This window comes from Stenella coeruleoalba (genome assembly GCF_951394435.1).
Source record: "Stenella coeruleoalba genome assembly, chromosome: Y".
NCBI lineage: Eukaryota > Metazoa > Chordata > Mammalia > Artiodactyla > Delphinidae > Stenella > Stenella coeruleoalba.
The window spans coordinates 926,839-947,853 of record NC_137168.1 but is presented as its reverse complement, the minus strand read 5'-3'; the positions used below and the strand labels follow the sequence as shown (position 1 = coordinate 947,853).

Genomic DNA, 21,015 nt, shown 5'->3' with positions numbered 1-21,015 from the left:
AGTGGCATGGACATATATACACTACCAAACGTAAAATAGATAGCTAGTGGGAAGCAGCCACCTAGAGGGGTGGGATAGGGAGGGTGGGAGGGAGGGAGATGCAAGAGGGAGGAGATATGGGAACATATGTATATGTATAACTGATTCACTTTGTTATAAAGCAGAAACTAACACACCATTGTAAAGCAATTATACTCCAATAAAGATGTAAAAAAATAATAATAATAAAATGGTAAAACACTTCAACTTCATAAAAACTAAAAAGAAAGACAATCTTGTACGTTTTCCAAATTGTGTTTTAGATAAAGCAGATATATATTTTCATATGTAATAATGTCCCTTCTTTACAGACAAAGCTGTATTTAAACAATAATGCACAGGATTAACACAACACATTTTGTATACAGTGAAACTAAACTGCTCAGTGGTCTTCCAGGGCCACATCACTGGGATTTAACCACTCCACAGAGGGGCCGAGCAGAGTCTGAAGTTCATTTGATAATTCAACCAAATCTAGTAGCTCTTTGCTTTCAGGATTGAAGGCTTCCAGGTCTTTGGGGCAAGAGAACAAGAGACTTGCAGAAACCTGCCTGTAAAACTCTGACTCTGCGACTGTGACAATTTCAATATTGGGAAAATTGCAGCGGAATACACAGGAGGACGTTTTCAATTTTTTAAGCACATCTGAAAGCAATAACCAGTTTCGTGGCCTACAAAATAAAAAAGAAAGTGGTTCAACTTTCTGGCAAAAATTACTGACTACTATCCTGAATAAACCCATCTACAGCCATAACAAGAGCCAATAGCTTTTTCTAACTATACCCATCATTGACCAATGCTCTCTTATCAAAGTAAGGGAAAGTATTTACTTCTAGTATGAGTAACTCAGAACTCATCTGGTTTTAAGAGAACATCTAGAGAAGGCCATCTGATTTTTAGAAAGCAGAAGGAACATCTTAATGAGATTCATCAAATGTGCTTTTCACTGCTCTCACTGCTAACAAATGGGTTAATTCCTATTCACTCAGCTCTTACCACAATTCAAGTTATAACTCTCTGTGTGTTCCACTATATTCACTGAGGGAAGTCTGTATCCCAACCCAAGAGGATTGATTACAAACACCTTTTCTGATCCCTCCTCCTACCCCCACAATAGAATACATTTTAAACACACATTACACCACATTTCTTTTCACACATGCCACACACTAAATTTCATCTCTTTCGGGATTGATGGTTTTTAGAAGCAAACTGTAACATTCCTTACATGCACAGTGCAACACAACTTTATGTTTTCTGTTACTATAAAATTTCACTGTTTTAATGGCATATATACTTTTATTTATTAAGTACCTTTGTTTACACAGCAAAGGATTAATCTCTTATGTGTATACGATATATAAAAGCCCATGAATAAATGATTTTTCTAATCCTACACGAGAAGGCAGATTATCAATACACTGTTACACACTTCGTGTGCCTAAGGAGTCCCCTGTGTTGGGAGCTCCTAGGACTCTTTCCCAAATATTTTGTGACCAAAGTCTCCAAGGGAGCAACTATTCTGTGAAATTCCACTGAATGACAGCTTCAACACTTTGGGCCCAGCGTCTTATTTGCCTTGGTGGTGTTCTATTGAGGATAGTTTATACTGGGCTATGAATCTGATCCCCACTGTGTATAATTAATCTTTTCCAGAAATTTTCATTAAGTGAGGTTCATGGAGAATTAGAAATCATTCACCCACCCTCATCTGCTTAAAAGGGGTTTTAGGTCCTGCTTCCCCAAGAAAACTACTGCAAGCTATTTTTCAACTACATGATATATACATCCTTACCTCTGAGCAACAGACACTTGGATGTTATAACAAGGTAAGAGAGGACTATCTGAAAATTCAAATTCAAACACATCGCTGAAAGCCTTATCCTCATCATCCTCATCCTCTGGTCCTGGAGGATCTGTCAAAACATTAAGTCCAGCCTTTTTATCTGGTTCTAATGCAGGTAAAAAGAAAGAAAGGAGTCAGTAGGCTCTACCACATTTCAGCTCTCAATAATTAAACAATTCTAAATAAAAACATAATTTCCTAATGATCCCTGCTTACAGTACCCATCACCCATCATCCCCTCACCCATACCAGAGAGAAATATTCTGTAACTCATTCACTTCCCACTGAAAGAAAAATGTGGAGGAAAAATGTTTCTCACCACATACAGAGCTTCCATAGAACTCCCAAGGGCCACCAAGTTTATCATCATTGTGACCCTGTAGGTCCTTTAAATAATCTAGAGATATGACAAAGTAAAAGGGTTTTTAAAAAAATGTTAGAAGTAATAAATGATTTCAGCAGAGTTGCATGAGAGTCAACATACAAAAATGAGTTGCAATTTTATATACTAACAATAAACAATTCAAAAGGGAAATAAAACAATCTCACAGTAGCATTGAAAAAATACTTAAGAATAAACTTAATAACGAAGGGACATCTAAAAAAAAATGGTTCTGAAGAACCTAGGGGTAAGACAGGAATAAAGACACAGACCTACTAGAGAATGGACTTGAGGTTATGGGGAGGGGGAAGGGTGAGCTGTGACAAAGTGAGAGAGTGGCATGGACATATATACACTACGAAACGTAAGATAGCTAGCTAGTGGGAAGCAGCCACATAGCACAGGGAGATCAGCTCAGTGCTTTGTGACCACCTAGAGGGGTGGGATAGGGAGGGTGGGAGGGAGAGAGATGCAAGAGGGAAGAGATATGGGAACATGTGTATATGTATAACTGATTCACTTTGTTATAAAGCAGAAACTAACACAACACTGTGAAGTTATTATACTCCAAAAAAGATGTAAAAACAAAACACAAAGAGACAAAGACTTGTACACTAAAATCTACAAAACTTAGCTAAAAGGAATCTAAGAAGATTCAGATAAATGGAAAGATATCCCATGTTCACAGATTAAGCAGACTTTATTGTTAAAATGTCCATACTACCCAATGCAGTCTACAGATTCAAGGCAATCTTTCTCAAAATCCCAGCCTTTTTTTTATATTTTTGCAAAATTAGAGAAGTCTATTCTAAATTCACGTGGAATCTCGAGGGATTCTGAATAGCCTAAGTAATCTTGAAAAACAACAAAGTTGGTGGCCTCACACTCCCTGATTTCAAAACACACCACAAAACAAAGTAATCAAAACAATACAGCACTGGCATAAAGACAATACACTGTCAAATAATCTTTGACAAGAGTGCCAAGGCTACACGTGGAGAAAGCCTCTTCAACAAAGGATGCTGCGGGAACTACCTGACGGTCTAGTGGTTAGGACTTCGTGATTTCACTGCGGTGGCCCTGATTCAATCCATGGTCAGGGAACTAAGATCCCACGAGCCATGTGGTGTGGCCAAGAAAACAAAACGACAGCAACAAAAAAATGATGCTGGGCAAAGAATGAAGCTGGACCCTTACCTTACACCAAATGCAAAAATTAACTCAAAATGGATATAATAAATAAGACCTAACACCATAAAAACATAGGAGGAAAGGTTCAGGAAATTGAATTTGACCAACATTTCTTGGATATGACACCAAAACACAGGCAACAAGAGCAAAATCAGATAAATCTGACTACGTCAAACTAAAAAATTTCTCCGTATCAAAGGAAATACAGTGAAAAGACAATCTACAGAACGGGAGAAAATACTGCAAGTCTGATAGGGGTTTATAGCCAGAATATAAAAGGAACTCCTGCAAGTCAACAAAAAACAAATAAACTAATATTAAAATGGGCAAAGAACCTGAATAAACATCTCTCCAAAGAAAATCTATAAATGGCCAATAAGCACGTTTTCATTAATTAGCAAATAAAATCTATAGTAAGATACCACCTCACATCAATTAGAACAAAAAACAGTGAGTGAGAGTGAGGATCTAGAGAAATTAGAAGTGTTGCAAATTACCATCTAATTTTTAATTTAAAACATTTGTTAAACTTTGTCATTCCTATTCTTTGAAGTTACCTACCTGCCAGAAACATTTCCATAAGTTTGCTGTGAGTCATACTCATGACAGTTCTACCGGAATACGTAGCCAAAGTGGGGTCAGCACCATAGGAGAGAAGCAACCGAACAATATCCAAGAAATCACTCTCAACTGCATCATGAAGAGGCCTAGGAAGAGATGTGCAGTGGGATTAACCTTGTGTACACATACTTGCTTCTGGAGTAGTTTCATTTAACAATAAGCAAAATACGGTGTGTGTACTATGTGTGATAAACCTCCTACATGGAATATTTCACGAAGAAAGTATGTACTTTCAAACCATTCTACACAAAGGGAAACTGAGGCATGATAACTGACCCAAGATGAAATAATAAATTACTGTTAGTTCTGTATCAGTCATTTATAAGACAGGTGAACAAACAATTTCAGAAATAATTCTCAAATGAAAATCTATTTTAGTCCAAGACCTAATTCAAGACAAAGATGAAAATATTTTGAAGGAATTTAACTAATGACAGACTGTATAACGATAAATCAGAGAGAAAAAAAATCCCATCGTTATGGAAGCCAATAGAAGTATCAATTGTTACACAATTTTTTAAAATACCTACTCCATTTTAAAAAGAACCAGGGTACAAATATCAGTGATCAGTGAAAATTTCTCTTGGAAGCTGGGCTCTAGGAACTTATAGACATTAATGATGAACTCTCTGCCTCAGAACCTCAGTGACTGAAGGGGAGAGAAGAAACAGGGTCCAGAGTCAGCCCAGAACCAGAGTCATTACGATGAGTTCTCATGAGGATACAGAGTCCTCCATCCATTTGCACTAGGGAATGAAACATTGCCTGCATTCCCAACCTGAATGGGTAGTAAGAAACTATAGAATACCACAAACATTTCAATTTTGCTTATTTTATAACTGTGAGGAGAGCCCTAGTACATTGCCTCTTGGTAGCATTTCGTGGACACAAGCACAAACTTGGTCCTCAGGCCAATAAATTGTGACCATATTGGGGATGGGGCCAGGTCTGAGGATGTGGGTTATGACATCAGGTTGTACACAAAGCCAACACAGGTCTGTACTCTGTACTATTGGGACTTGAAGATCATATATTTTTTGAACACAGTGATTTAAAGAAATGATTAAAGAGTTCAGTGTCTTAAAACTTAGCACTACTATTTATTCATATAACCCTTGATTATTTCAGGGACTAACCTACGGGGGCGTTGTACGACTGACCAATGTTTTACGCCTTGACTCTAATAAGCCATCTGAGGAGAAGAAATAAACACACAGAAAATTAAGAAGAAACAATAGTGCAAATTGCCAATAATGTGCAAGAGGAGGCCCCAAAACAAAGGCTGGTACTGAACGTTGGAGTAGGAGCTTGCAATTACTGAGAAGAGGCATAAAGTGTGGAGAAGGATTATGGAGGCCAAGCATACCTCATGGAGCAGAAAGTTTCTTCTGCTGGACACAGTGGAAAGCTACATAAATTCGGGGGGGAAAAAAAGTGGTCAAAATAATGTCTCGTTGCCCTGAACTGAGCTGTATCTTACTTTTTATTGGTTTTGAACAGTGAAATAATTTAGTTACTGACTTTTGGAAAGAAAAAAACTGAAAGGCCAAGAACTAAAGTGGAAATGATCAAGGTTTTTAAAAACAACAGTAAACAATAATATTATAAAATCAGAACAACAAAATTAGAGTCCATCACTGACGCATCCCTAACTGGCCTGAACAAGCACACACGTGCACACATGAACACACAAATACACACACTTATCAACTTAGAAACCACAATCAATCCTACGAGGGTAACTACTTACAGAATGCCTTTTTTCTTTCAATTTTTGAATTTTATTATATTTTTTTATACAGCAAGTCCTTTATTACTTATCCATTTTATACATATATACATGTCAATCCCAGTCTCCCAATTCATCCCACCACCACCCCCATCCCCCGTGCTGCTTTCCCCCCTTGGTGTCCATATGTTTGTTCTCTACATCTGTGTCTCACTTTCTGCCCTGCATACCAGTTCATCTGTACCATTTTTCTAGGTTCCACATACGTGCATTAATATACGATATTTGTTTTTCTCTTTCTGACTTACGTCACTCTGTATGACAGTCTCTAGATCCATCCACGTCTCTAAAAATGACCCAATTTCATTCCTCTTTATGGCTGAGTAATATTCCATTGTATACATGTACCACATCTTCTTTATCCATTCATCTGTCGATGCGCATTTAGGATGCTTCCAGGTCCTGGCTATTGTAAACAGAGCTGCAGTGAACATTGGAGTGCATGTGTCTTTTTGAATTATGGTTTTCTCAGGGTATATGCCCAGTAGTGGGATTGCTGGGTCATATGGTAGTTCTATTTGTAGTTTTTTAAGGAACCTCCATACTGTTCTCCATAGTGGCTGTACCAGTTCACATTCCCACCAACAATGCAAGACGCTTCCCCTTTTCTCCACACCCTCTCCAGCATTTATTGTTTGTAGATTTTTTGATGACGGCCATTCTGACTGGTGTGAGATGATATCTCATTGTAGTTTTGATTTGCATTTCTCTAATGATTAGTGATGTTGAGCATCCTTTCATGTATTCGTTGGCAATCTGTATATCTTCTTTGGAGAAATGTCTATTTAGGTCTTCTGTCCATTTTTGGATTGACTTGTTTATTTTTGTCATATTGAGATGCAGGAGCCGCTTGTAAATTTTGGAGATTGATCTTTTGTCAGTGGCTTCATTTGCAAATATTTTCTCCCATTCCGAGGGCTATCCTTTTGTCTTGTTTATGGTTTCCTTTGCTGTGCAAAAACTTTTAAGTTTCATTAGGTCCCATTTGTTTATTTTTATTTGCATTACTCTAGGAGGTTGATCAAAAAAGATCTTGCTGTGATTCATATCAAAGATTGCTCTTCCTATGTTTTCCTCTAAGAGATTTATAGTGTCCGGTCTTACATTTAGGTCTCTAATCCATTTGGAGTTTATTTTTGTGTATAGTGTTAGGGAGTGTTCTAATCTCATTCTTTTACATGTAGCTGTCCAGTTTTCCCAGCACCACTTATTGAAGAGGTTATCTTTTCTTCATTGTATGTTCTTGCCTCCTTTATCAAAAATAAGGTGACCATACGTGCATGGGTTTATCTCTGGGCTTTCTTTCCTGTTCCATTCATCTATCTTTCTGTTTTTGTTTGGCAGTACCATACTCTCTTGATTACTGTAGCTTTGTAGTATAGTATGAAGTCAGAGACCCTGATTCCTCCAGCTCCATTTTTCGTTCTCAAGATTGCTTTGGCTATTTGAGGGTCTTTGTGTTTTCATACAAAGTGTGAAATTTTTTGTTCTAGTTCTGTGAAAAATGCCAGTGGTAGTTTGATAGAGATTGCATTGAATCTGTAGATTGCTTTGGATAGTAGAGTCATTTTCACAATGTTGATTCTTCCAATCCAAGAACATGGTATATCTCTCCATCTAATTGTATTATCTTTAATTTCTTTCATCAGTGTCTTATAATTTTCTGCATACAGGTCTTTTGTCTCCTTAGGTAGGTTTATTCCTAGATATTTTATTCTTTTTCTTGCAATGGTAAACGGGAGTGTTTTCTTGATTTCTTTCACTTTCAGATTTTTCATCATTTAGTGTATAGGAATGACAGAGATTTCTGTGCATTCATTTTGTATCCTGCTACTTTACCAAATTCATTGATTAGCTCTAGTAGTTTTCTGGTAGCATCTTTAGGATTCTCTACGTATAGTATCATCTCATCTGCAAACAGTGACAGCTTTACTTCTTCTTTTCCAACTTGGACTCCTTTTATTTACTTTTATTCTCTGATGGCTGTGGCTAAAACTTCCAAAACTATGTTGAATAAGAGTGGTGAGAGTGGACAACCTTGTCTTGTTCCTGATCTTAGTGGAAATGCTTTCAGTTTTTCACCACTGAGAATGTTGTTTGCTGTCGGTCTGTGATACATGGGCTTTATTATGCTCAGGTAGTTCCTTCTATGCCCACTTTCTGGGGAGTTTTTATCATAAATTGGTGTTGAATTTTGTCAAAAGCTTTTTCTGCATCTATCCAGATGATCATATGGTTTTTATTCCTTAATTTGTTAATACGGTGTATCACACTGATTGATTTATTTGCGTATACTGAAGAATCCTTTGCATCCCTGGGATAACTCCCACTTGATCATGGTGTATGATCCTTTTAATGTTTTGTTAGATTCTGTTTGCTAGTATTTTGTTGAGGATTTCTGCATCTATGTTCATCAGAGATATTGGTCTGTAATTTTCTCTTTTTGTAGTATTTCTGTCTGGCTTTGATATCAGGGTGATGGTGGCCTCGTAGAATGAAATTGGGAGTGTTCCTTCCTCTGCAATTTTTTGGAAGAGTTTGAGAAGGATGGGTGTTAGCTCTTCTCTAAATGTTTGACGGAATTCACCTGTGAAGCCATCTGGTCCTGGACTTTTGTTTGTTGGAAGATTTTTAATCACAGTTTCAATGTCATCACTTGTGATTGGTATGTTCATATTTTCTATTTCTTCCTGGTTCAGTCTTGGAAGGTTATACCTTTGTAAGAATTTGTCCATTGCTTTCAGGTTTTCCATTTTATTGGCATAGAGTTGCTTTTAGTAGCTCTTAGGATGCTTTGTATTTCTGCGGTGTCTGTTATAACTTCTCCTTTTTCATTTCTAAATTTATTGATTTGAGTTCTCTCCCTCTTTTTCTGGATGAGTCTGGCTAATGGTTTATCAATTTTGTTTGTCTTCTCAAAGAACCAGCTTTTAGTTTTATTGACCTTTGCTATTGTTTTCTTTGCTTCTATTTCATTTATTTCTGCTCCGATCTTTATGATTTCTTTCCTTCTGCTAACTTTGGGTTTTGTTTGTTCTTCTTTCTCTATTTCCTTTAGGTGTAAGGTTAGATTGTTTACTTGAGGGGTTTCTTGTTTCTTGAGGTAGGCTTGTATAGCTATAAACTTCCCTCTTAGAACTGCTTTTGCTGCATCCCATAGGTTTTGGATCGTGTTTTCATTGTCATTTGTCTCTAGGTATTTTTGGATTTGCCCTTTGATTTCTTCAGTGATCTCTTGGTTATTTAGTAACATCTTGTTTAGCATCCATGTGTTTGTGTTTTTGACTTTTTTCCCCTGTAATTCATTTCTAATCTCATAGCCTTGTGGTCAGAAAAGATGCTTGATATGATTTCAATTTTCTTAAATTTACTGAGGCTTGATTTGTGACCCAAGGTGTGATCTATCCTGGAGAATGTTCCGGGCGCACTTGAGAAGAAAGTGTAATCTGCTGTTTTTGGATGGAATATCCTATAAATATCAATTAATTCTATCTGGTCTATTGTGTCTTGTGTTTCCTTATTAATTTTCTGTCTGGATGATCTGTCCATTGGTGTGAGGTGTTAAAGTCCCCCACTATGATTGTGTTACTGGCGATTTCCTCTTTTACAGCTGTTAGCAGTTGCCTTATGTATTGAGGTGCTCCTATGTTGGATGCATATATATTTGTAATTGTTATATCTTCTTCTTGGATTGATCCCTTGATCGTTATGTAGTGTCCCTCCTTGTTTCTTTTAACATTTGTTATTTTAAAGTCTATTTTTCCTGATATGAGTATTGCTACTCCAGCTTTCTTTTGATTTCCATTTGCATGGAATATCATTTCCATCCCCTCACTTTCAGTCTGTATGTGTCCCTAGGTCTGAAGTGGGTCTCTTGTAGTCAGCATATATATTGCCCTTGTTTTTGTATCCATTCAGCAAGCCTGTGTCTTTTGGTTGGAGCATTTCATCCATTCACATTTAAGATAATTATCGATATTACCATTTTCTTAATTGTTTGGGGTTTGTTTTTGTAGGTTCTTGTCTTCTCTTGTATTTCCCACCTAGAGAAGTTCCTTTAGCATTTGTTGTAAAGCTGGCTTGGTGGTGCTGAATTCTCTTAGCTTTTGCTTCTCTGTAAAGCTTTTGATTTCTCCATCGAGTCTGAATGAGATCCTTGCTGGGTAGAGTAATCTTGGTTGTAGGTTCTTCCCTTTCTTCACTTTAAGTATATCATGCCACTCCCTTCTGGCTTGTAAAGTTTGTGCTGAGAAGTCAGCTGTTAACCTTATGGGAGTTCCCTTGTATGTTATTTGTTGTTTTTCCCTTGCTGCTTTCAATAATTTTTCTTTGTCTTTAATTTTTGCCCATTTGATTACTATGTGCCTCGGCATGTTTCTCCTTGGGTTTATCTGGTATGGGACTCTCTGTGCTTCCTGGACGTGGGTGGCCATTTCCTTTCCCATGTTAGGGAAGTTTTCGACTGTAATCTCTTCAAATATCTTCCTGGGTCCTTTCTCTCTCTCTTTTCCTTCTGGGACCCCTATAATGCGAATGTTGGTGCGTTTAATGTTGTCCCAGAGGTCTCTTATGCTGTCTTCATTTCTTTTCATTCTTTTTTCTTTATTTTGTTCCGCAGCAGTGAATTCTACCATTTTGTCTTCCAAGTTATTCATCTGTTCTTCTTCTGCCTGTTATTCTGCTGTTGATTCCTTCTAGTGTACTTTTCATTTCAGTTATTGTATTGTTCATCTCTGTTTGTTTGTTCTTTAATTCTTCTAGGTCTTTGTTAAACATTTCTTGCATCTTCTCGATCTTTGCCTCCATTCTTTTTCCGAGGTCCTGGATCATCTTCACTATCATTATTCTGAATTCTTTTTCTGGAAGGTTGCCTATCTCTGCTTCATTTAGTTGTTTTCCCGGGGTTTTATCTTGTTCCTTCATCTGGTACACAGTCCTCTGCCTTTTCATCTTGTCTATCTTTCTGTGAATGTGATTTTTGTTCCACAGGCTGCAGGATTGTAGTTCTTCTTGCTTCTTCTGTCTGCCCTCTGGTGGATGAGGCTATCTAAGAGGCTTGTCGAACCCTTTTTATTAACACCTTCTTAGGTACAAATTTTCAAATAATTTCTCCCGTTGTTTTCCCTCTTATTGAATGTATCCTTTGACAAGTAGAAATTTATATAATCCCATTTGTCTGTTTTTGCTTTTACTGCTTCTGCTTTTGATGTCATATCCAACAAATCAATACCAAGTCAAATGTCATAAAGCTTTATCCCTAGTTTTTCTCTAGCAGTTTTATAGTTTTACGTCTTACATTTACATACTTAATCCATCATAAGTTAACTTTTGTATATGGAGTAAGGAAGGGATTCAACTTCACTGCTTTGCATGCGGACGTGTAAGTTTACTTGCAACTGTGGATGAAGAAATTTGTCCATCCCATGAGCAATGTGGCCACACCTGCAGAGCCTCATTTGACTATATACACAATGGTTTATTTCTCTATTTTATTCCATTGGACAATATAGCTGTCTTTATGCTACTCACATGCCGCTTTCATTAGTGTGGCTTTGTACTAAATGTTGAAGTCAGGACAAATCAAGACAAAAAAAAACAAACCTTGCCTTTTAAAACAGATTTTAAAAATTATTCAGGGCTCCTTGAAATTCAACATGAATTGTAAGATGGATTTTTCTCTCTCTTCAATAAATACTGTTGGTACTTTCATAAGACTGCACTAAAATCATAGAACTGAGTAACATTGACAAGACAAAGGAATCAGAAGCCTTAGGCCATCATTCCCCAACCAAGAGACACTGACTTAACAACAATATACAGACTAAATTGTCTTTATGATAATACCAGAAACTGGTTAAGAAGCTGTAGCAACCCAAGCAAGTGCAAAATCAAGAAGAGCTGCAATGAAGCAGGTAAGAATATTTGTTCCATTTACATGTGAGGGGACTCCCACCCCCTACACTTAGCACAATGCAGGAACAATCAGGAAAAAGTTCTCAGCTTCTTCCTAGAGAGGGAAAGGCAAGAATGGAATGTGTAGCAAATGTTCTAGCATTGCAGTGGGTCTACCTGAGGGACTGACTGAGGGACTGAGTCTATATGCCTGACTCAGAACACTGAAGTGGACAGAGGTATTCTTTGGATGCTATATTAGTCTGTTCAGGCCACCGTAAATTAATAAAGCAAAATGGGTGGCTTAAAAAAGATAAATTTATTTCTTACAGCTCTGGAAGTTGGCAAGTACAAGATAAAGATTCCTAGTGATTGACTCACCTCCTGATTTGCAGGTGGCTACCTTCTCACTGTGTTCTCATATGATAGAAAGAAAAAGAGATTCCTCTTTTAATAAGGCCACAGGCCTATTGTATTAGGGTCCTACTCTTATGACCTCAGTTCCTTTTATTCATGTCGTATTGTTTTTTCTTCGTGGTTACCATGTGAATTATTTACCTCTTCAATTTATACTATATGAAAAATGGATGAAATGAGCTAGTTGTTTGAAAAAATCAACAAAACTGTCAAACCTTTAACAAGACTCAAATAACATCAGAAATGAAAGAGGAAATGTTATAACTGATGCTATAGAAATGGAGAGAAATAATTTGCTCTGTAATTATTTAATATAAACAGTTGAATTTCCACAAATTGGATAACCTGGAAAAAAAGATAAGTTCCTAGAAACATGAAACACTTCAAAGCTGAATCGTGAAGAAACAGGAAATCTGAACGAGTAATGAGTAAGCAATCAAAAGTTTCCCAACAAAGAAAACCCCAGGGTCAAATGACTTCACTGGTAAATACCAAACATTTAAAGTCAAATTAACAACATACCCCTCAACTCCTTCTAAAAACATGGAAAGCGGGATCACTTCCAAACTTCATGGCCCAGCTTTGCAGGATCAGGAGAATGCATACAAGCTCAAGAATTCTGCCTCAAGAGAGTGCTAGAAGCATGGATCAGGTATGGCCTATCTATACAAGGTCTAAGAAAGCCTCAGAATCTGTAGCAGGACTGACTTAAACGTATTTCCACCCTGAAGGAAATTAGCTAAAAAGTGGAGGAGGTGACTGTGCCAACATGAAAACCGCAACACAAAATTCCAAGGAACTTGAAAACTCAAGGAAACATAAAATCACCAAAGGATTTCAACAATCTTCCAGTAACCAACCCAAAGACACAGACATCTATATTTAGTAATTAAAGAATTCAAATGAGCTATTTAAGGAAACTCAATAAGCTACAAGAAAATACAGAAAAACAATTCAATGAAATAAAGAAAACAAAACACAATCCAAATGTGAAATTTAACAGCGACAGAAATCATAAAAAGAGTCATAGGGAAATTCTGGATCTGAAGAATTCAATAAATGAAATGAAAAATGCAACAGACAGCACCAATATCAGAACAGACCAAATAGAATACAGAATCAGTGAGATAGAGTCAATGAAAGGAAAAGAGATACCATAAAGCTAACAACAACAACAACATCCAAATCACCGAAAATCCAAAAGGAAAAGAGAGGGAGAAGGGAACAGAAAAGTTTAATATTGAATCACTATGCTGTACACCTGAAACTAATATAATATTGTAAACCAACTATAATTCAATGAATGAATGAATGAATGAATGGAAGGCCAAGAACTTCCCAAACCTGGGGAGAGACTTGGAATCCAAAAATCGTGAAGATATATATCCCCCCCATTATTTCAGTTCAAAATGTTCTTATCTGAGAAACATTCTAGCAAACTGTCAAAAATCAAAGGTTCTAAAGGAAGCAAGAGAAAAAAATATTGTAACCTACAAGAAAATCCCATTAGGCTACCAACAGATTTCTGAGCACAATTATAGGCCAGGCAAAAAGGCAGAATAATATACTCATAGTGTTAAAACAGAAAAGCTGCCAACTTATCCTTTAGAAACAGACAGGAGAGAATTCATCACCACCAGACCTGTCTTAAAAGAAATGCTGAAAGGAGTTCTTCAGGCTGATACGAAAGGATGCTAATTAGTAATGAAAACATATGAAAATATACAACACACTGGTAAATGCAAATATATAGTCAAATTGTGAAACTCTAATACTGTAACATGAGGGTGTGTTAAACCAATTAACTATATTAAAAAGGTCAAAGGTATCAAAAATTACTCAGGCTACTATAATCTGTTGAAGAATATATAATATAAAAATCAAATTGCAACTCTAAACACTTGAAGGAGTGCATGAAAGGATAATGTGTTTGTAAGGCATAGACATGATGTTGCCAACCACATAAAATAGACTGTTATACCTAAAAGATGTTTAATGTAAGTCTCACGGTAACTACAGAGCAAAGACTAACTGTAGATTCACAAAAATAAAGACAGGAAATCATAGCAAACTATCACAGAAAATCAATAGTTCAAAGAAACATACTGAAAGAATAAGAAAGTAACAAGACGAACTACAAAACAGCCAGAAAATGGTTATATGGCAATAGTAAGTCCCTACATATCAATAACTACTCTAAATTTACATGGACTGAGTTGTCCAATCAAAAGGTACAAAGTGGCTGGATGCATAAAAAAAAAAACAAGACTCTACTGTATGCTATCTACAAGAGAGTAACTTCAGTTTTAAGGACATACACAGGCTCATATTTAAGGGATTAAAAGAGAATTCCATACAAATGAAAAAGAGAGTAGTGGTAGCTATACTCATATAAGAAAAAAACAGATTTTAAGCCAAAAGGGGTTAGCAGAGACAAAGCAAGTCATGATATAATGATAAAGGGTCAACCTATCAAGGAAACATAACAATGGTAAATACATGTGCACCTAACATAAGAGTACCAAAATACATTAACCAAATACTAACATCTGAAAGAAGAAACAGACAATACAGTAAGATCAGAGGACTTCAAAACAACACATTTGACAATGGACAGAAATCCAGATGGAAAATCCTCAAGAAAACATTGGGCTTGAATCATACATGAGATAAAATGAACCTAACAGAGATATATACATTCCATCCAAAAGCAGCAGAATACATTGAATTAAAGTGGCAAGAGTGGGCACACCCTTCTCTTGTTCCTGATCTTAGAGGGAAGGCTTTCAGCTTTTCACTGTTGAGTATGATATCAGCTATCAATCTGTCACATATGAGATATATCTGGTAAAGTTTCAGGATACAAAATTAATACACAGAAATTTGCTGCATTTCTATACACTGACAACAAACTATCTGAAAGAGAAATTAAGAAAACAATACCGTTTACCACATCATCAAAAAGAATAAAGCACCTTTTGCCTCCTCGGTAGGAATAAACCTACCGAGGAGGCAAAAGACTTGTACTCAGAAAACTGTAAGACTCTGATGAAAGAAACTGAAGACCACACAAACACATGGAAAAATATACAATGTTCTTGGATTGGAAGAATCAATACTGTCAAAATGACTATACTACCCAAGACAATCTACAGATTCAATGCAATGCCTACCAAATTACTAATAGAATTTTTCACAGAACTGGAATAAAAAATGTTTAGATTTGTATGGAACCACAAAGACATGGAACAGGCAACACAATCTTGAAAAAGAATGGAACTGAAGGAATCAGGCTCCCTGACTTCAGAATATACTACAAAGCTACTCATCGAAACAGTATGGTAGGGCAGAGTCAAGATGGCAGTCGGGGAGGACGCAGAGTTTGCGTCTCCCCACAAATAGGGCACCTGCTGGACATTGGTGGGTGCCCTCGACGCCCAAGGAGACAGGAGGAACCCCCGAGTGCCTGGGTAGGATGCAGGGGTAGGAGAAGAGTGGAGACCAGACAGCACCAGTGCCCCTGAGGGATGGCTGGGAGGGGGAGGGGTTCCCAGGCCTGGAGGGACCCTCAGGGGCTTGGAGAATCAGGCATTTCCCCTGCCCAATCGGGCCCGGGAAGTCTGCGGGGCTCCTGGGCCAGGTACTCCCCCCTCCAAGGCCTCCTCCAGGCCGCGTTGATCCTAGGGCATAGGAGGGAAGGGGGGCGAGAAGAGAAGAGGTGGTGGGAGGGGTCTTCCAGGACTGGAGGATCAGGGGAGGTGCAGCAGGCATTTCTCCCACCCACTGGGGCCCCAGGAGGCCTGCCGGGCTCTTGGGCCTGGTCCTCCATTCTCTGGGGCCCCCTCCAGCCTCATGGGTTCTAGAGGCATGGGAGGGAGGAAGGAGGGGGGAAGAGGAGCAGAGGGGGACGGTTGGGGCGGAACCATCCAGGACCGGAGAGGATCAGGGGAGACATGGAGGGAGTTTCTCCTGCTCACTTGGGCCCAGGGAAGGATGCTGGGTGCCCAGGCCTGGTCCTCTGTTCTCCATGGCCCCCTCTGGCCTCTTGGGTCATAGGGGCGTGGGAGGGAGGAAGGAGGGGGGAAGAGGAGCAGAGGGGGATGGTTGGGGCGGAACCGTCCAGGACCGGAGAGGATCAGGGGAGACATGGAGGGAGTTTCTCCTGCTCACTTGGGCGCAGGGAAGGATGCTGGGTGCCCAGGCCTGGTCCTCTGTTCTCCATGGCCCCCTCTGGCCTCTTGGGTCATAGGGGCATGGGAGGGAGGGAGGCAGGAGGAGGACGGGGAGCAGAGGCAGACAGTGTAGGGGGAACCCTCCAAGACCAGAGAACCAGAGGAGGTGAAGCGGGCGCTCCCCCACCCACTCAGCTCCAGGAACCCTCTTGGGCTTCCAGGTCTGGTCCTCTGCCTTCTGGGGCCCCCTCTAGCTGCCCCAGGGGGCATAGGAGGAAGGAGCAAGAAGAGAACCCAAGGGGAAGGGGCCCTCTGGGATCGGAGGATCGGGGGGAACACACCTAGTGTCTCCCATGCCCACTTGGGCCCAGTGATGAGCCTGTTGGGTCCTGGACCTGGTCCTCTGCCCTCCAAGGCCAGAGGCACTCCTGGGACCCTCTTCCTGCACTGAGCCTAAGCCGCACCCCCAACAGCCCCCCAGGGCCTTTTCCGGCCCTGTGGGTCCTAAGCGTAGACTCCCCACAACGGCCTAAACCCCGCCCCTGCCTAAGCCCCACCCCCCACAGCCAAGGTCTTTTCCAGCTTTTTGTTTGGTTTTACTCCTCTTTTTTTCACTATTGTGGTTCTGTTTTATCTTACGGTTATTTTGTCATCTATATTTTTATTTAATTCTTTGTAATATATCTGTTAGTTATCTAATCTTATTTTATTTTTTTACTATTTGTTATTCTTCTGCTCCTTTATTTCTTATTTTTTTCCCCGCCCCATGTGGCTTCTGGGATCTTGGTTCATGAGCCGGGGATCAAGCCAGAGCTCCTGTAGTAGAAGCATTGAGTATGAACCACTGGACTAACAGAAAACCTCAGACTCCAAGGAATATTCCTCAGGGTGAGGTCTCCCAGAAATCCTCATCTCGGTACAAAGACCCAGCTCCACCCAACAGCCTACAAACTCCAGTTCTAGAAGCCTCAGGCCAAACAGTAAGACAGGAACACAGTCTCACCCATCCAAGAAAAAAAAAAAAAATTAGACGACAAAAACCTACAAGACCAAATAAATGAAGAGGAAATAGGCAACCAACCTGAAAAAAGAATATAGAGTAATGACAATAAAGGCCCAGAATCTCAGAAATAGAATGGAGGCACGGATTGAGAAAATACAAGAAATGTTTAATAATGATCTAGAAGGACTAAAGAACACCAACAGAGATGAACAACAAAATAACAAATGAAAAATACACTAGAAGGAATCAATAACAGAATAACTGAGGCAGAAAAATGAGTAAGTGAGCTGGAAGACAGAATGGTGGAAATAACTTCTGAGAAGCAGAATAAAGAAAAAAGAATGAAAAGAATTGAGAACAATCTCACAGACCTCTGGGACAACACTAAACATGCCAACATTCGAATCATAAGGGTCCCAGAGAAGAACAGAAAAGCAAAGGGTCTGAGAAAATATTTGAAGAGATTACAGTGGAAAACTTCCCTAACATGGGAAAGAAAATAGTCAATCAAGTCAGGGAAGCGCAGAGAGTCCCATACAGGATAAATCCAAGAAAAAACACTCCTAGACACATATTAATCAAACTATCAAAATTAAATAAAAAGAAAAAATATTAAAAGCAGCAAAGGAAAAGTGAAAAATAACATACAAAGGAATCCCCATAAGGTTATCAGCTGATTTTTCAGCAGACACTCTGCAGGCCAGAATGGAGAGGCAGGATAGACTTAAAGTGATGAAAGAGAAAAACTTACCGCACTCTACGCAGCAAGGATCTCATTCACATTTCACAGGGGAACTAAAACCTTTACAAAAAAGCAAAAGCTAAGCAAATTCAGCACCACCAAACCAGCTTTACAACAAATGCTAAAGGAACTTCTCTAGGCAGGAAACACAAGAGAAGGAAAACACCTACAAAAACAAACCCAAAAGAATTAAGAAAATGGTAATAGGAACATACATATCGATAACTACCTTAAATGTAAATGGATTAAACCTCCAACCAAAAGACGCAGACTGGTTGAATGGATACAAAAATAAGACCCATATATATGCTGTCTGCAAGAGACCCACTTCACACCTAGGGACACATAAAGACTGAAAGTGAAGGGATGGAAAAAGATTCCACGCAAATGGAAATCAGAAGAAAGCTGGAGCTGCAATACTTGTATCAGAATAGACTCTAAAATAAAGACTGTTACAAGAGATAAGGAAGGACACTATATAATGCTCAAGGGATCGATCCAGTAAGAAGATATACCAATTATAAATATTTATGCACCAACAAAGGAGCACCTCAATACATAAAGCAAATACTATCAACCATAAAAGAGGAAATTAACAGTAACACAATAATATTAGGAGACTTTAACACCATTTACAACAATGCACAGATTATCCAAACAGAAACTAAGTAAGGAAACACAAGCTTTAAATGACATGACAGACCAGATAAATTTAATTGATATCTATAGGATATTCCACCCAAAGGTGTGAAAACACACTTGCTTCTCAAGTGCACACGGAACATTCTCCAGGAAGATCACATCTTGAGTCACAAATCAAGCCTTGGAAAATTTAAGAAAACTGAAACTGTACCAAGCATCTTTTCTGACCACAATGCTATGAGACTGAAAATCAATTACAGGAAAAAAACTAAAAAACATAAATACATGGAGCCTAAACAGTGCGCTACTAAATAACCAAGAGATCACTGAAGAAATCAAAGAAGAAATAAAAAAAATACACAGAAACAAATGACAAAGAAAACACAACAACGCAAAACCTATGGGATGCAGCAAAAGCAGTTCTAAGAGGGAAGTTTATAGCAATTCAATCTCACCTCAAGAAACAAGAAAAATATCAAATAAACAATCTAACCCTACATGTAAAGCAACCAGAGAACCCAAAGTCAGGAGAAGGAAAGAAATCATAAAGATGAGAACAGGAATAAATGAAATAGAAATGAAGAATACAATAGCAAAGGTCAATAAAACTAAAAGTTGGTTTTCTGAGAAGATAAAATCGATAAACCTTCAGCCAGACTCATTGAGAAAAACAGGGAGAGGACACAAATCAATAAAATTAGGAATGAAAAAAGAAAAATCACACCTGACAATGCAAAGGATTATACAAAGGATTATAAGAGACTACTACAAACATGTATATGCCAATAAAAAGGACAACCACGAAGAAATGGACAAATTCTTGCAAAGGCACAATTTTCCAATACTGAACCAGGAAGAGTTAGAAAATATAAACAGACCTATCACAAGTAATAAAATTGAAAACGTAATTTAAAATCTTCCACCAAACAAAAGTCCAGGACCAGATATGGCTTCACAGGTGAATTCTATCAAATATTTACAGAAGAGCTAACAGAGATCCTTCTCAAACCCTTCCAAAAAACTGCAAAGGGAGAAACACTCCCAAATTCATTCTACGAAACCACCAACCACCTGATATACCAAAACCAGACAAAATATCACAAAAAAAGAAAATTAGAGACCAACATCACTGATGAATGTAGATGCAAAAATCCTCAACAAAATACTAGCAAACAGACTCCAACAACACATTAAAAGCATAATACACCACAATCAAGTGGAATTTATCCCAGAGATGCAAGGATTCTTCAATACACAAATTAATCAGTGTGATACACCATATTAAAACTTTGAAGGGGCTTCCCTGGTGGCGCAGTGGTTGAGAGTCCACCTGCCGATGCAGGGGACACGGGTTCATGCCCTGGTCCGGGAAGATACCACATGCCGCGGAGCGGCTGGGTCTGTGAGCCATGGCCGCTGAGCCTGCGCGTCCGGAGCCTGTGCTCCGCCATGGGAGAGGCCACAACAGTGAGAGGCCCGCGTACCGCCCCCGCGCCCCCCCAAAAAAAATAACTGAATAAAAACCATATGATCATCTCAATAGATGCAGAAAAAGCTTCTGACAAAATTTGACATCCATTTATGATAAAAACTCTCCAGAAAGTGGGCATACAGGGAACTTACTTCAACATAATAAAGGCCATATATGACAAACCCACAGCAAACACTATTCTCAGTGGTGAGAAACTGAAAGCATTTCCACTAAGATCAGGTACAAGACAAGGATGTCCAATCTCGCCACTCTTATTCAACACAGTTTTGGAAGTCCTAGCCACGGCAATCAGAGAAGAAAAAGAAATAAAAGGAATACAAATTGGAAAAGAAGAAGTAAAATTGTCACTGTTTGCAGATGACATAATACTACACTTAGAAAATCCTAAAGATGCCATCAGAAAACTACTAGAGCTAATCAATGAATTTGGTAAAGTTGCAGGATTCAAAATTAATGCACAGAAATCTCTGGCATTCCTATACACTAACAACGGAAAATCAGAAAGAGAAATCAAGGAAACAATCCCATTTACTATCACAACAAAAAGAATAAAATACCTAGGAATAAACCTACTTAAGGAAGCAAAAGACCTGTACTCAGAAAACTATAAAACACTGATGAAAGAAATCAAAGATGACATAAACAGATGGAGAAATATACCATGTTCTTTGACTGGAAGATTCAATATTGTGAAAATGACTATTGTGCCCAAAGCCATCTACAGATTGAATGCAATCCATATCAAATTACCAATGGAATTCTTCACGAATTATAACAAAAATTTTAC

General features: G+C 38.5%; 1 protein-coding gene across 1 annotated transcript in view; it reads right to left on the bottom strand.

The window, feature by feature from the left end:
* Positions 1-287: 287 nt before the first annotated feature.
* The window catches only part of LOC307181041 (BCL-6 corepressor-like), a 44,771-nt gene continuing 24,043 nt past the window's right edge, over positions 288-21,015 (bottom strand). Inside the window, 4 exon segments of the mRNA XM_079911809.1 lie at positions 288-710; positions 1,835-1,991; positions 2,205-2,282; positions 4,020-4,165. Coding sequence (XP_079767935.1) covers positions 422-710; positions 1,835-1,991; positions 2,205-2,282; positions 4,020-4,165 — 670 coding nt within the window. The 3' untranslated portion in view covers positions 288-421.